This window comes from Trichosurus vulpecula, chromosome 1 (genome assembly GCF_011100635.1).
Source record: "Trichosurus vulpecula isolate mTriVul1 chromosome 1, mTriVul1.pri, whole genome shotgun sequence".
Lineage (NCBI taxonomy): Eukaryota > Metazoa > Chordata > Mammalia > Diprotodontia > Phalangeridae > Trichosurus > Trichosurus vulpecula.
The window spans coordinates 10,769,080-10,785,474 of record NC_050573.1 but is presented as its reverse complement, the minus strand read 5'-3'; the positions used below and the strand labels follow the sequence as shown (position 1 = coordinate 10,785,474).

Below are 16,395 nucleotides of genomic sequence, written 5' to 3'. Positions count from 1 at the left end.
GCCGAGTCCTGCCAGGCACCATTTCTGCCCATACACAATGATAGTGCTAATGTTCACAGCTGAGGGACCACAAAGATGGCAGAGGGGGAAGGTGAGTCCCTTCTGGAAAGAGGAGGAGTTCTGGCGCAAGGTCAGTGGGTCTGTGGTTTATCAAGAGAAGGACATACTCCATCCACATGCAAACCCACTACTTTTCCTTGCTAGACCCAAGAGGAACCGATTTGTCTGGTTCCCGATGACAGACTTCTTCCCATTCAGATCCTCATCTGAAGGCCTAACGACAAACTCCACTAACCCAGGTTAGGAGGCAATGATCCCCACTACGGTGATGAAGATGCCTGAGGTGAGGAGCCCACAGACCAGCCAGGGCACAGGTGCCCGGCCAGGGCTGAGAGCAGCCCTGGAAGACTCTGCTGTACCCCAGGCTTCTGCTGGGGTCCTGTACAGAGGCACAACAGAAAGTAGCAGGTGAATGATCATCCTTACGTGGTTAATACTGGCGCCCCATACAATGTTTTACCACACCAGAACTCGTTGGGGGTGGAAATTGTGTGGGATACAAGATTGTTTGTGAAAGCTTCCCATGAATAAATCAAGCAAGGTAATACTCAGATAGTACAAATTTAGTTAGGATGTTGACCTCACTAGGCCTAAGTTTCGTTTTCCTGTAAATCATATGATTTCAGGGAAATCAGGTGGTCTCCCCCTCTTCCCCTCCCCTAGCCTACTCGCATGCCGTCATCTTAACATTGAGATTTCCCTATAAGGTAATTCTGTAGTTTCTGCGCTAGTATTGGATAAACTTATTCTGGGATAGATTGTGAGGCCACCTGTCCCAGCAAATAGGGACAGGGGTCCAGCCTCTAGGGGTGGAATTTCTTAGAATTGTTTGTACAAGGTTATATATCCCCTTGCTTGCCTTCTCCCCCTTGCCTCTCTGCACTACCATCCCACCCTGGTAGTGGGAGATGCCCAATTCTCACGAGACTTGATCAAATAAAGCTTCTGTTTTGTTTCTACCTTGAGAAAACCGAGACACCTCTGTTTTTGTTTATGTTGAGCCTGTGGTTTGTCCCACACAAAATGAAGAGCATTCTTTGATTGATACTTCTAGCAGAGGTGAAGTGACGGGAAAATGCAGATGGATAGGCCAGCCCAGTCAGCCCAAGGTACAGAGTTCTTCTTTGGCAAAAGTAGGGGGAAAGGAGGAGCCAGCTGTCCCAATACACCCACCACACAGGGACCAAAGAAAAGGGGTCCTGGGTTCTTAAGATTCTTAGCACCTCCTTCTACCCTTAGACTGAGGGGTACAATCCGTAACCCAGTTGAGGTGGTCACATTCTTCAATGGACTGTACAGAAAAGTAGCGTGGACTTTCCCGCCCGTGATCAGAGCAAAGAATAGCCTGTTTTCGAGGGCTTCCCTTTGGAAGCCATTGTTAAACCTACCCAGGCATAGACAGGCCCTGGTCCTGGCCCTCGGGAACCAACCCTGCTCACACCCTGGGGTTTCACTGCAAAGGGCGAAGGGGCTAGTGAGAGGAAAGGAGGTGGAGGCAGCTAGTGCAGACAGCTTTATCAAGGAGTTTGGCTGAGAAAGGGAGCAAATATACAGAATATATTGGGACAAGGTGATGGCAGTAGGACCTAGTGAGGGTTTTTTTGAGAATGGGGGAGGCTTGGCCATTTTTGAAGGGAGTAGGAGGAATGAGGGAGAGGCTGGAAGATGAGAGAGAGACAGAGACAGAGAGGGAGAGACAAGAGATAGGGAGAGAGAGAGAGAGAGACAGACAGACAGACACAGGGACAGAAAAGAAGAAATGATTGAGAAGATGAGAATGGGACTGAGTGAACAAGTAGAGGGGTTGGTCTTAGCAAGGAGATGGGTCACCTGTTCATCAGAGACTGGGGGAAAGGAGGGGAGAGTGGCAGAGAATGTCAAAGTATTCTTAGGTAAAGAGGATGAGAGAAGAGCGCTCCCACTCATTAAGTGTCCTCGGTGTTCCCAGTAAAGGAAGAGGCGAGGCCTTCAGCTGGCAGGTGAGTGGAGGGGAAGTCGTAAGAGGCTTGTGGAGGGAAGACAAAGGTCTGGAATGGCTTCTCTGGGGAGTGAGACAGGGAATCAGCTCGGAGGAACAAAAGGAGCAGGCTGTGTGCAGCGAGCTCAGCCAGGGCTGGACAGGAGGAGTCTGCCAAGTGCCCGGGCTGCAGGCTTGTGAGACTTTCCCCAGCTCAGAAGCAGGGCTGGAGGAGGCGGGGGGGTGGGAGGGAATCCAGGGCCAGCTCCAGTCCGGCAGGAGGGTCAGAGCAGACCAGTAAGTCTACAGATGAGATATTTGCTGTGGAATTCTAGGCCTTGGCTTTGTCTCATTCCCATGAGGTGTTTTTGCCATTCTGCCCAAGGCAACCTCATGACATTTCCGTGGCTGAGACGGAAAGACCCAGGCGGCACGCTGGTCCAGTTCTGTGGCTTCAGAACTAGCCGAATAATCACACTCCAGAGCTGACTGATGGACTCGAATATGGAGGGAGGTCTCGAGGGGTATGCCACAGGGGCCTACTTTATACTCCATTATTACTGAGGACTTGGGTGAAGGCAAACACTAAGATGGATAATTCTCTGGGTTGATGGCACAGCTGTGATCCAAAAACACCCTGTGAGGCTTGAACAATGGAGTAGTTCTAACGAGATGAGACCCAGGGAGGATAAGCCTAAAGTCAGCGGGGAGGCCTGGCTCACACATCTTTGGGCCCTCTGCCGACTGGGAGCTCTGCAAGACTCCGGAGTGTGACGTGACTGCCAGAGACCGAAGAGGCCCAAGCTTCACCTGCACCAAGAGGAGACTGTCCTGCTGACCACGGCCACTGGCAGGACAAGCCCGGGCTCCGGGAAATGCAGACTCGTGCCCCAGGCATTTGCTAAAGGATCTGAAGATGTTTCACTTGCATAGGAAGAGATGGAATGGGGACTCGTCTTGAAATGCTGGGGGGTGGCTGTGCAGAGGAGGGACCCTGGGAGGAGCTTCGAGAGGACAGAATTCAGCTGGAAATAAAAAGGAACTTCAAAAAAGAAGGGGAGCCATCCTCCATGGGCACAGACCACCTGGCATGGTAGCAGGCAGCCTGAGACTGAGAAGATGGAAGGAGAAGGTGGACGGCTATTTCTTGGTGATGGAGTAAAGGGGTTCATACCCTCTGAGGTCCTGGGGTTCTGGGCCTCTTCTAGTCCCACCTTTAACAAGGTGGGTGTGAGGAGAACAGTGCTTTGTGGGTGTGGGCTACTGATATTAGGACAAGAGAGAGGAGTACCCTCCTAACTATTAAGCTTAGCATGTGCGGCACTGACACTCTGAAGACAACTAACTAACCAGAAGGCCTGAGCGGTTCTGGAGGGAAGACTGATGTGTCAGCCCTTTGCTCCCGGACCAGAGAAAAGTAACAAAAATTAATCCTCAAAAAAAACAGAAGGCAGGCTTGTTCTCAGCATTACTCAGCACTTTTCCACTGAAAGGCAGCTTGTGTCCACGTGCAGGTGACCCTTCCTCCTAGCCCAAAGCCCATCCTGACTCACGGCCTAACGGAGCAGCTGTAGGAGGCGGGAGCCCCAGATGGCTGGAGTGCTGCTACACCACAACACCCCCCCCCCTCCAAAGGTGCCCTCTGGAGCCATGATGTACTGACTGACGGCTTGGCTTGGGATCCTGCATTGACAGCCAAAGCAAAGATGAGTCCCCACCCAGCCTGGGGCTATAGAACCTCCCCAGTTATTTACAATACATCATGTGCCTTCCAATAAAGTGAAGGGAGTGACCCCGGGGATGTGAATGCTGGCTGAGGTGTTGGGCATATGTTCTCTGAAGGGGATGATGCCTCGGTGGGCTTGCTAATGAATCAAGGTCTGAATGGAGCATGGCTCCAGCCCGGCCTCTGCCCAAGACTGACTCAGAGGCAAGGGTTTCACAACGAGTGAGTGTGGTTGTGTTTCTTACCTTCCACAGCTCCAGGCACATGGGCATGCCTGCTTTGGCACCGGCCTCTGGCTTCAAGGTACAGACTGACGTCTTGGACGGCACGTCCAAAACCTGAACCTGACAGTGGGAAAACAAGCTGATTTGGGACGGCTCCAAGTCACAGTCTTTGCTGTACAAACAAGAGACTTTTTAAGGTGATTAGCGAATGTTGGTGCAGGCTTCTTTTTATTCACTGGAAAGGAACCCTGGAAGTGAGTAGTTTAATTAGGTCTGACTAGGCTCTTGGGGCCCTTGCCTAACTCGGGCACTGTTCTGTAAGTGACCCATAAGTCACTATCATTGGCTGGGCCTTACGCCTCCCCAGGCATTGCCCTAGCCTCTGTGAGCACAGAGGCATATCTCTGTCTCACTCACTCAGCTCCTTATCAGTAGACAGGCCAGGCCTCTGGCTCTCCCTTCCCAGCTTCCAGCTGATTGCCTCTGGGGTGCTATAACACCAGTGGATGGCTTCTTCACCCGGTGATTGGTAGGAAAAAGGGATGCAGCAAAGCCCCAACCCATCCAGCTTGTTCCTTACCAGAGGTTCTGGTAGAAAGGGGAGGTTGGTTCAGGGCCATCTGCAAGACCAGAATCATCGTCACTCTGCCTATGCTCGGCTGAGCTGGTACCAAATGCCTGGATTAGGACCTTCTGGTTCAAATAAGGCTTCTCATAGGTAAGATTAATGGAGTGAATTTTCTTCCTCTCAGGCATTTTTTAATGAAAATAAGTTGTTGTTTAAAAAAAAAAACAGTTAAGTATATGTGTGTTTGTGCGTGTTTATGTATACATATACACAGCATTTAATTCTTATTGTATGTAGCCAGTTAGTTAGCTATCCTGAATCCCTGGATCTCAGACTTGGAAGGGACCTCGAATGTCAACCTGGAACTGGGCCAGTGTCAGGCCCCTCCACACATGCCCCCAAAGTGGCCGGGCAGTCTCGACCAGAGTCTCCTAGGAAGGGCAACCCAGAGGCTGGCCCTCTGTACTTTCTTCACGTCCAGCCTAGACTGGCCACCATCTGCCCATTGCAGCCCAAGCCTCCTCCCTTTCCCATCACTACACCAGCTGGTCAAATACCAGAGGACTGCTATCAGACCTCTAAGTTTTGGGTATTTTTTTTTGATTCATCGATGAATCCTCAAATAGCATAAACCTGAGGTCTTCCACCATTCTGGTTACCCCTCCCTAGATGAAGACTTGAGATCAATCTGGCCTTAGACGCTTACTGGCTCTGGGACCCTTCACCTCTGCCTGACTCAGTTCCCTCATCTGTAAAACGGGGATGATGGTAATAGCACTTACCGTCTAGGGTGGTTGTGAAGGAAAAACATGAGTTAATATTAGTAAAGTGCTTTGCAAACCTTAAAGCGCCCCATTACTGCTCACTACTTCAGGCTGCCTCTTGATTAACACCAGAAAGAACCATGGAGGCAGAATCAGAGAACTTGGGTTCAACTCCTGCCCACCCTGCCTTCACCTGTCTGCACCTCTGTCTCCTCCTCCTGGACTAGCTGGTGTCTTGGTCCCTTCCAGCCCTGAGTCTATAACCCAAAGACTCTAAAGGTCCTCCTTAAAATGTGGCGCCCAAAGAACACAGCACTTCCGACATGGTCTCCCATCTGCTTTGCATCAGTTCATTTAAGTCTTCTGAGGTTTCTCTGAAACCACTCCTTCTGTCACCTCCTTTGTTGCAAGTCCTGTCACCTTTATCTACCATCATTTGTTTGCTCTCTCCCAGCTGAGGGGCACCCTCTTAATGTTCCTAGTTCCTTGTTACCACAAAAAGAGGCGCTGCAAACCTTCTTGTCCACATGGGTCCCTTTCCTCTTTTTATCTCTAGGAGTGACAGCACTGAGGATGCACAGTGTAGGAACCTACTGGGCATAGTTCCAAGTTGCTTTCCGGAATGGCTGGACCAGTTCACAGCTCCACCAGCAATGTATAAGTGTACCTGTTTTCCCATTGCCCTCCAGCATTTGTCATTTTCCCTTTTTGTCAACTTTGCCAATCTAATGGGTATGAAGTAGGAACTTAAAATTGCATTAATTAGCATTTCTCTAATTACTAGTGATTTGAGGCATTTTTTCCCCCAGGGGAAGCTAGGTGGCAAAGTAATTAGAGCACTGGACCTAGAGTCAGGAAGACCCGAGTTCAAATCTGACCTCAGACACTTCCTGGCTATGTGAACAGTCACTGACCCTGTGTTTTTCTTAGTTTCCTCATCTGCAAAATGGGGTAATAATAGCGCCTGCCTCTCAGGGTTGTTGTGAGGATCAAACGCAATAACTTGAAAGCAGTTAACGCAGTGCCTGGCACACAGTAGGTGCTATATAAATGTGAGCTAACAGTGCCTGGCGCACAGTAGGTGCTATATAAATGTGAGGTAACACAGTGCCTGGCGCACAGTAGGTGCTATATAAATGTGAGCTAACACAGTGCCTGGCACACAGTAGGTGCTATATAAATGTGAGCTAACACAGTGCCCGGCGCACAGTAGGTGCTATATAAATGTGAGCTAACAGTGCCTGGCGCACAGTAGGTGCTATATAAATGTGAGCTAACAGTGCCTGGCGCACAGTAGGTGCTATATAAATGTCAGCTGACACAGTGCCTGGCGCACAGTAGGTGCTATATAAATGTCAGCTGACACAGTGCCTGGCGCACAGTAGGTGCTATATAAATGTCAGCTGCTGCTGCTGCTACTATGGCTTTTACATGGCTACACAGAGCTTGGATTTCTTCCTTAGAAGATGGCCTGGTCATGTTTTTTGATCATTTAATCTGTCAGAAATAGCTCTTATTCTAATAAATTTGAATCAGTTCTTTCTTAATATGGCTTAGAAATTAGATCCTCGTTAGAGAAACTTGCTGCAAAGCTTTTTTTCCCAGTTACCTGTTCCCCTTCTAATTTTAGTTGCACTGGTTTTATCTGCGCAAAACTTTAAAAATTCTAGATGATCAAAACTGCCCATTTTATCTTGTGTGATCTTCTCTACGCTTTGTTTGGTCATGAATGGTTTCCCTATCCATAGATACGAAAGATAATTTCCTCCCTGCTCCTCTAATTTGCTTATGACGTCACCCTTTGTATTTAAGTCATGTATCCATTATTTTGGTGTGACCCATGGTTCTTAAAGCATATGCCAGAAAATACAGGCTCTGGCAGGTCCTAGGAAACTGGAAAGGCTTCAACTATTGGCTTGGAAATGGTGTGTGTGCCTGCCATGAGGACTAGCCTAGTATAGAGACGTTTATCATTAGGCTAGCTACAGCCACTCACAAAGCAGTCTAGTGAGACATGGAGGGTTGTTACCCGCAGTAATGGAGGGCCTGCTCACATTGAGGAAACCTTAGCTATCCTGAAGAACTAAAGGAATATTAGCACCAACGTTACCCCATTGATTTAAGCCTGTGACTCCCCCTTCTTCCTCAAACCTGGCTGGCATAAAACCTGAGTTTTTTCACTGTATCTTTTGTACATGTGTACACTCAGATACACATCGGGATCACACCTCTAACATCTTTTAACATGCTGGCTCTGGAGGGTGAGTCGGATTATCCACAGGATCACAGAACGTGAGAGTCCGAGAGGGCCACGATGGCCATCTAGTCCAGCGCATAAATGAAGGTCCTTCTTCTAACACACCTGACTAGTGGTTTTCCGGCCTTTTCCTGAAGACCCCCAAAGGGGAGGACTCCACCCCTTCATCTGAGGCAGACCCTTCCACTTTGAGATTACTCCTCTCGTCAGGAGCCTGAATGGCTCTTGGCAGCTTCTTCCCACCGCTCCTGGTTCTGCCCTCTGGGGCCACGCTGAACAAGCCTGGGCTCTCCTCTCCAGGACAGCCTAGCATTCCAAACTCTGCTGCTATCACTTGGCAACACGCCCCTCTCCTCTTCTAAGGTTCACGCTTCCCAAATCTGTCACCCAATACAGACTGCTGTGGCAGCCTGTGGACCCCAGCTTGGAATGTTTTTAAATGCACAAAATGAAATGCACAGAATTACAAAGGAAACCAATTGTACTGAACTGAAGTTAGGAAAAAAGAAATCATTCACAGACCCTGGGGTGAAGAAGCACTGCCGTATGCACCCTTTACTGAATCCTCTCTTGTCTACCTCCACTCCCTCTACTGAAGAGTCTCTCCCTGCTCTTGTTTCCTTCCCTGTTGCCTACAAACATGTCCAAGGCTCCCCCAACCTCTTATCAACCCCCAGTAGACCCTTCAAGCTACCCTATAGTTCTTTTCCCTTTCACAGCCAAACTTTGAAACATTGCTTCAACTGCCTTCTCACTCCCTTCTCAAGCCTATGTGGTCGGCTTCCACACCGTCCTCTCTCAACTGTGTCTCTGCACTGTCAGATCCAATAGCCTTTTCCCAGTGCTCAGGGTTCCCATGTCCTCAATCAGCACCGCTGCCTGCCTCTCTATCTGGGTTCTCCTCCTCCCCCATCAGTTCCCTTAGGTTCCGTGATCATCTCTATGCAGATGATCTAGGCACCCTGTCCAAATCTCTTCTGAGCTCCAGTCACAAATCAGCAATGGCCCATTGGACGCCTTGAACTAGATGTTGTGAAGACACATGTTCAAAACAACTCAAGATGCTTCCTCCCAAACCCTCTCCCCTTCTGAACATCTGTCCAAGGTACTGCCATCTTCTCAGTCAGTCAGGACTGTAACCTCTGCCATCCCCAACTCCTCACCATCACCTGCCAGACATCAATTAGCTGTCAAATTGGTTTTTCTTTCCACAGCAGTCTCTTACACATCCTGTTCTCCACACTCACACAACTACTGCCTAGGTTTGAGATCTCACCCCTTCTGGCTTCTTAGCTGGCCTCCTCGACTCAAGTCTCCACTCACCCCAATCCATCCTCGGCAGAGTTGCCAAAATGATCTTCCCAAAGCACAGGTCTACTCGAGTTATCTCCTCCTCAACGAAGTCCAGGGCCTCCAAGATACCTCTAGGATCAAACGTAATCTGCTCTCTGGCATTTAAAGCTCTTCACAGCCGGCCCTCGATTGCCTTCCTAGACACATGACATATTACCCCCCTCCACATATTCCACCATCCAGTCGAACTAGCCTTGGCTGTTGCTCACAATGAACACTCCATCTTCTGCCTCTCTGCCTTGGAATTCGCTGTCAGCCATGCCTGGAATGCTGACCCTCAGCATCTTGACCTCTTGGAACCCCAAGCTTTCTTCAAAACTCAGCTTAAGCACGACCTTCTTAATGACACCTGCCCCTCTCTCTGCCACGACAGATGTACCAAGGCTTTCTTTCTCCCTCCAGATTACTTTGTATTTGACTTATATTTGGGGTGACCTATAGGCAGAACATTATGGTATATTTAAATAGGTCAGAATTTTAGGATAAGATTTGCTACTTACTAACAAGACATATACAAACCAAATAATCAGCACAGGGAAGGCACCAGAATTGAGGCAGGTCAGCAAAGGCTTCTTGCAGAAGGTGAGATTTTAGGTAGGATGTGACAGAAGACTGGGAGATTAGGAGATGAACATGAAAAGGCAGAAAATTCCAGGTGTGGGGGACAGCCAGTGAAAATGCCCAGAGTTGAGAGACAGAACATTTTGTATAAGGAACAGCCAGGAGGCTGGTGTCACTGGATTGAAGAGTACATGGTGGTTAGTTATAAGAAGGCAGAAAAAGTAAAAAGGAGCAAAGCTGTGAAGGGTTCTGAACACAACAAATGATTTTATATTTCATCTTGGAGGTGATAGAGAACCACTGGAGTTTGTTGGGGTATGGGGTGGGGAAGGTTTGACATGACTGGACCTTTGCTTTAGGATGGACTGGAGTGGGAAGAGACTTGAGGAAGGCAGAACCCCCTACCCCTCCTCAAGCAGCCACAGCAATAGTCCAGATGTGGGGTGATGAGGGTCTGCACTAGAGTAAGGCTGGCATCAGAAGAGAGAAGGGGGAGTATTTGAGAGACAGGTCTTGGCAACAGGTTAGATGTGGAGGGAGAGAGTGAGGAGGTGAGGACGACACCTAGGCTGCAAGCCTGGGGGACTGAAAAGCTGCTAGGATCCGCAACAGGAACATAAAAGTTCCAAAGAGGGGAAAAGACAATGAGTTTAGTTTTGGACATGTTGACATCCAGTCTGAGATCACCAACAGGCAACTGGAGATGCCAGTCTGGAGGTCAGGAGGGAGACTAGGCTGGATGAGTAGATCTGAGAATTATCAGCATAGAGATGACAGCTGAATCTATGGATTGAGACCACCAATTGAAATAGTACAGGACAGAGTCCTCAGGGGCACTTACGGTGAGAGAGCGTGACCTAGAGGAGGATCCAGCAAAGGAGATGGAGTAGAAACGGTCAGAGAGGTGGGAGGAGAACCAGGAGAGAGCAGTGTCCTGAACACCTAGAGAGAAAAGAGGATCCAGGAAGAGAGAGTGACCACCAGGGTCAGGGGCTACAGAGAGGTCGGGGGGAATGAGGTTGGAGAGGCTGCTGGATTTGACAGTTAAGAGAAAAAAAAGAAATTGAACTATGAGACTAGGGAATGAGGAAACAAAGCTATCACTCTGCAGAAGGGTATGCTTGGAGAATCTAGGGGATCAACTAAAAAACTAGCGGAAATAATTAACAACTTCAGCAAAGTTGCAGGATGTAAAATAGACCCAAATAAATCATTAGTATTTCTATATACTATCAACAAAGCCCAGCATCAAGAAGCAGAAAGAGAAATTCCACTTAAAAGAACTGTAGACAATATAAAATACTTGGGACTCTACCTGCCAAGACAAACCCAGGAACTATATGAACACAATTACAAAACATTTTCAAACAAATAAAGTTGGAGCTAAACAGTTGGGAAAATCTCAGTTGCTCATGGGTAGGCAGAGTCAATAGAATAAAAATGACAATTCTATCTAAATTAATTTGTTTATTCAGTGCCATACCAAACTACCAAAAATTATTTTATAGAGCTAGAAAAAATGATAACAAAATTTATCTGGAAGAACAAAAAGTCAAGAATATCAAGGGAATTAATGAAAAAAAAATGTGAAGGTAGCCTAGCTGTACTAGATTTCAAACTACATTATAAAGCTATGATCGTCAAAACAATCTGATATTGGCTAAGAAACAGAGTGGGGTATCAGTGGAATAGATTAGGTACACAATAAACAGCAGCGAATGACCACAGTAAGCGAGTACTTGATAAACCCAAAGACCCCAGCTTTTGGGACAAGAACTTGCCATCTGACAAAAATTGCCAGGAAAACTTGAAAACAGTATGAGAGAAACTAGGTATAGACCAACACCTTACACTGCATATCAAGATGAGGTCAAAATGGGTACGTGGTTTAGAAATAAAGAGTGAAACCATAAACAAATTAGGACAGCAAGGAATAGTTTATCTTTCAGATCCATGGAGAAGGGAAGAATTTACGACCAACAAGAGATAGAGAGCACTACGAAATGTCAAGTGGCTAATTTTGATTCTATTAAAGTAAAAAGGCTTTGCACAAACAAAACCAATGCCACCAAGATTAGAAGGAAAGCAGAAAGCTGGGAAAAAATTTTTACATCAAGTGTCTCTGATAAAGACCTCATTTCTCAAATATATAAAGAACTGAGTCAAATGTATAAGAATATAAGTCATTCCCCAATTGATAAGTGTTCAAAGGACATGAACAAGCAGTTTTCAGGTGCAGAGATTAAAGCTATCTATACTCATGAAAAAATGCTCTAAATTACTACTGATTAGAGAAATGCAAATTAAAACAACTCCATGGTACCATTTCACACCTGATAAATATTGGAGGAGATGTGGGAAAATTGGTATAGTAATACACTGGTTGATGGGAGTTTTGAACTGATCCAACCATTGCAGAGAACAATTTAGAACTATGCCCCAAAGGCTATAAAACTGTGCATACCCTTTGACCCAACAATACCACTACCAGGTCTGTATCCCAAAGAGATAAAGGAAAAGGCCCTATATGCACAAAAATATTTATAGCAATTCTTTTGTTGTATCGAAGTATTGGAAACGGAGGAGATGCCCATGAATTGGGGAATGGCTGAACAAGCTATGGTATGTGATTATGATGCAATACTATTGTGCTATAAGAAAGAAGGACCAGGCTGATTTCAAGAGAAGCTGGAAAGACTTACATGAACTGATACAAAGTGAAGTGAGCAGAACCTGGGGAACACTGTATACAGTAACAGCGATCCTGTACTATGATCAGCTGTGAATGGCTCCGTTATTCTCAGCAAGACAATTCCAAAGGAATCATGATGAAAAAATACTCTATCTCCAGAGAAAGAACTGATGGAGTCTGAGTGCAGCTCAGAGCAGACTACTTTTCACTTTTTTTAAATGGGTTTTTATTGGGGGGGTTGCTGTTTTCTTTCACAACATGAGTAGTGTGGAAGATGTTTTGCATGAATGCACATACATAACATTTATCAAACTGCTTATTACCTCAGGGAGGGGGGAAAGGAGGGAGAGAATTTGGAACTCAAAATTTTTTTTATATTTTTAAATTTTTAAAATTATTTTTTAAATATTTTTTTAAATTTATTTTTTATTTTTAGTTTTTAAAAATTTTTTTAAATTTATTTTTTGTTTTTAGTTTACAACATTCAGTTCCACAAGTTTTCGAGTTCCAAATTTTCTCTCCCCCTTCCCCCGTGCCAAGATGTCATGTAATCCAATACAGGTTCTACATATACCTTTGCATTAAACTTATTTACATAATAATCAAGTTATAAAGAAGAATTATAACCAATGGAATGAACCATGAAAAAGAAGAAACAAAACCAAAAAAGAAGGAAAAAAAGAGAGAGCAAACAGTTTGCCTCAATCTGCATTCAGACTCTGTAATTCTTTCTCTGGATGTGCATAGCTTTTTCCATCATGAGTCTTTTGGAGCTCTCTTAGAACCCTGCATTGATGAGAGGAGCCAGGTCTGTCAAAGTCAGTCCTTACAGACACTGTGTGTCTGTAATCGTTTATAATGATCTCCTGGTTCTGCTCCTCTCACTCAGCATCAGTTCTTATAAGTCATTCCAGGCTATGATAAAGTCCGTCTGCTCCTCACTTCCTATAGCATAGTAGTATTCCATTACATTCATATACAACAATTTGTTCAGCCATTCCCCAATTGATGGGCATCCCCTTGATTTCCAATTCTTTGCCACCACAAAAAGAGCTGCTATAAATATTTTTGAACATACTGGTCCATTTCCCACTTGTGTGATCTCTTTGGGATATAGTCCTAGAAGTGGTATTGCTGGATCAAAGGGTATGCACATTTTTATAGCCCTTTGGGCATGGAACTCAAAATTTTAAAAAATGAATGTTCAAAATTGTTTTTACATGTAACTAGGGGAAAATAAAATATTATCTTTTAAAAAAGAGATCACTGGTAACTTTGGTGAGAGCAGTTTCAGTGGAACAGTGGGGCTGGAAGCCAGACCGTAAGAGTTAAGATGAGGGTAAGAGGAGAGAAAGTCGTAGTATTAGATGTAAATGGCCTTTTAAGAAGGTTCGTTGGATGGCAGCTAGTTGGGGTGGATGATCAAGCGAAGGGTTTCTGAGATGAGGGAGTCTCAGGTATGTGTGACAGCAGCAGGGAGGCAGCCAGTAGACAGAGTGAAGGTGAGAGAGTGGGGATGATGGCACCAACTTCTGGAGAATGCCTCTGGGGTTTTCTCTAGCTTTGTTCTGCAGCATGTAAGCAGGTACAGACAGTGCATGGTGGGAGTAATCCAAAGCTGAGGCTTGGCAAGGCAGAACTGGCAACAGGATAGACAGGCGAGGGACTTGAGAAAAGAAGACCAATGTCGATGGCCTGGTTCACCAAGGGGTCAGATGGAGAAGGGGCCGGAGGTCAAGAGAGGATGAGCAGGGTTTATGGGAGTAAGGTGGAGGGAAAGGCAGAATGGCAAGAGACTGTGGTGAGGAAGGGAATTCAGAGTTCATGAACATGGAAGTGGTGTGCCGGCTGGTGATGCCAAGGCCAAGAGCACGACCATCTCTGTGTGCAGCTGATGGGGTGGAGGGGAGGTCATGGGAAATGAGTAAGCTGAGGAACTGGGAGGTTGGGGTGTTGGAGGGAGCATCCAAATGCATGTTGAAGTCCTACACTTTGAAGGCAGATGCCAGGGAGGAAAGAAAGATTCTGAGCCGGGCACCAACCTCACTCAGGGATGTTCTGGAGTCTAGGGACAACAGCTACAAGAATTCCGATTGGGTGGGAGATAGGGATTGAAAGAAGCCCAGAGGAGGCTCGATGGAGGTCGAGCAAGTCTGGAAGTGGCATTAGGGATATTCCAACTGCCCCCCAGACCCATGGGGCTGAGAGGGGAGTGAAAGGGCAGCCCAACCTCTCTCCTGACTCCAGTTTCGCATCTCTAGCTGCTCAGTGGATGTCTCACAGACATCCTAAACTCAGTGAGTCCAAAACTGGTCAGAGAGACCTGGGTGCAGGTGCTCACACACTGTGTGACTGTGGACACGTCATTCAATTTCCTCCTCTCTAAAATATGGGGGTCAGACTCAGTGGTCTCCAAAGCCCCTTTCAGCTCCAACTCTGAAGGGCTCATGCTTAATGGAGGGCAGAGAGTGGAGGGGGGAGGGGGACAGAACAAAACAGCAAAACTGAAGTCCAGCAGCGATACAGAGACCCAGCTAGGCGTGCTTCAAGGAGGAGGAGGATTTGGAAAGGAAGCAAGGAGAAGCAGGTCGCTCCTGAGCTTGAGAGAAGGCCTGTGCACACCTGGCAATGGCAGGAACGCACGCTCTGAAGGCAGTTTGTCCATTCTGGCTCGACCTTAGCACTGTGAAAGGAAGCAATCTGAAACAAGGCTGGGAAGGCGGGCAGGAGTCAGACTAGGGAGGGTCTTCGATGTCAGGGTGACAGGGAGCCACACGATTCTACTAAGGAAGGGGGTGATGCAGTCATTGCAGACCGGCCGTTAAGGAACACTGAGAGGAGATCGTGAGGATATTAGTGCTATGAGAAATAACAAACAGGAAGAATCGAGAGAAGAATGAAGGATGAAGGGAAAGACTTGAAGTGAACCGATCCAGAAGAAAGCACAAAAAGCCAGGAAAAAAGCTCCTTGACTCAGGGAGTGCAAACAGAATGGCCACCACCGAAAGGTCCACTCCTATTAATGAGACTGCTCCAGGCTGGCACCTTGGAGAGGTGGGGCACTATGGGTGAGACACAGCGTAGACACAGATACAGCTGCTGGGTTAGCATCTGGGACAACAAATGGGACAGTTCTGGAAACCTTAAATCACATTATAAATGCCAGCTGTTACTATCAATATTACTTGTTTTACTGAACTACTCCTCTCTTTCCTTTTAAAATCTTTGATCTATGGGTTGGCTGGCTGTGGAGTGGGGGGTATACACAGAGATACTTTCAGAAATCATGGTGAAGTAAAAGTGAAACACATTTTTTAAAAAATTTGATTTTTTAAAAAAGGAGATATAAAAGAAAAATAAACAGAAATAAACAAAATAAATAGAAAAACAAAAGCTATGTTTACCAAGGATGCCCTAAAGCTCTGCACCCTCTCATTCTCTAGAACAGTTCTGAGAGGAGGGGGCCCAGGAACTCTAAGACTCTGGACAAGTCCCACTTTGTGCCTCAGTACGTCAGTAAAACAGATCTAAGAATCTGTATAATAGTGACCTTCCAGGGTTGTGAGGCAATTTGGAAATATTTAAGTGAACAGAAATGTGGTCTATTGGTATCATGAGCACAGAAGCGGCAAGGCTACCCTGCCAAGCTGTGCCTGGTCAGAGCCGTCCTTTCCAAAATCAACCAATGCTTCTATTAGGAGGGGCAGGGGGCCATGGGAGGAAGGAGGGAGCTGTGGCCACCAAGCCTCAGAACCAAATACTGATTCACAAAGTCTGACAAACTGTAACCTAAGCCTCACACTATGTGTTTATATTGGTTTTGCTTAATAGGAAAAAGATTTTGCTTTTGCCTGAGGTTCCTCGTGTTCATGGGTGGCTGGAGCAGGCCTGGAAAGCACGCCCTTTTTTTTTCTTTTTCACATTAATAAGGCTTTTAAGATGTTTTTGGCAAATTGGCAAGAAGAATGTGTGCAGCTCATAATTGGTGATTTAAATGCAATCATGAACAAATAAATGCCTGTTACTATCTCACTATTTACGAACTGAACCTGCTTCAAGACAAAATTACTCTTCTTGGGAAGTAGCCAAGTGTAAACACATCTGAAGTCTTCATTTTCATCATAAGCCGCCAATGTACAAGCTCTCGCAGAACCTGCCTCTTTGGAGGTTCTATGTAATACAAAAACTTGGGGAATTTATGGGATCTGATGGTCTCCCTTCCTGCAGAGCTGC

At 46.4% G+C, this 16,395-nt stretch overlaps 1 protein-coding gene across 1 annotated transcript in view; it reads right to left on the bottom strand.

The window, feature by feature from the left end:
- Positions 1-16,395, bottom strand: part of GNB1L (G protein subunit beta 1 like) — a 152,922-nt gene that overhangs the window by 22,632 nt on the left and 113,895 nt on the right. The window contains exon 5 of the mRNA XM_036750597.1: positions 3,989-4,087. Within this exon, the coding sequence (XP_036606492.1) occupies positions 3,989-4,087 (99 nt within the window). The remainder of the gene's footprint in view (positions 1-3,988; positions 4,088-16,395) is intronic.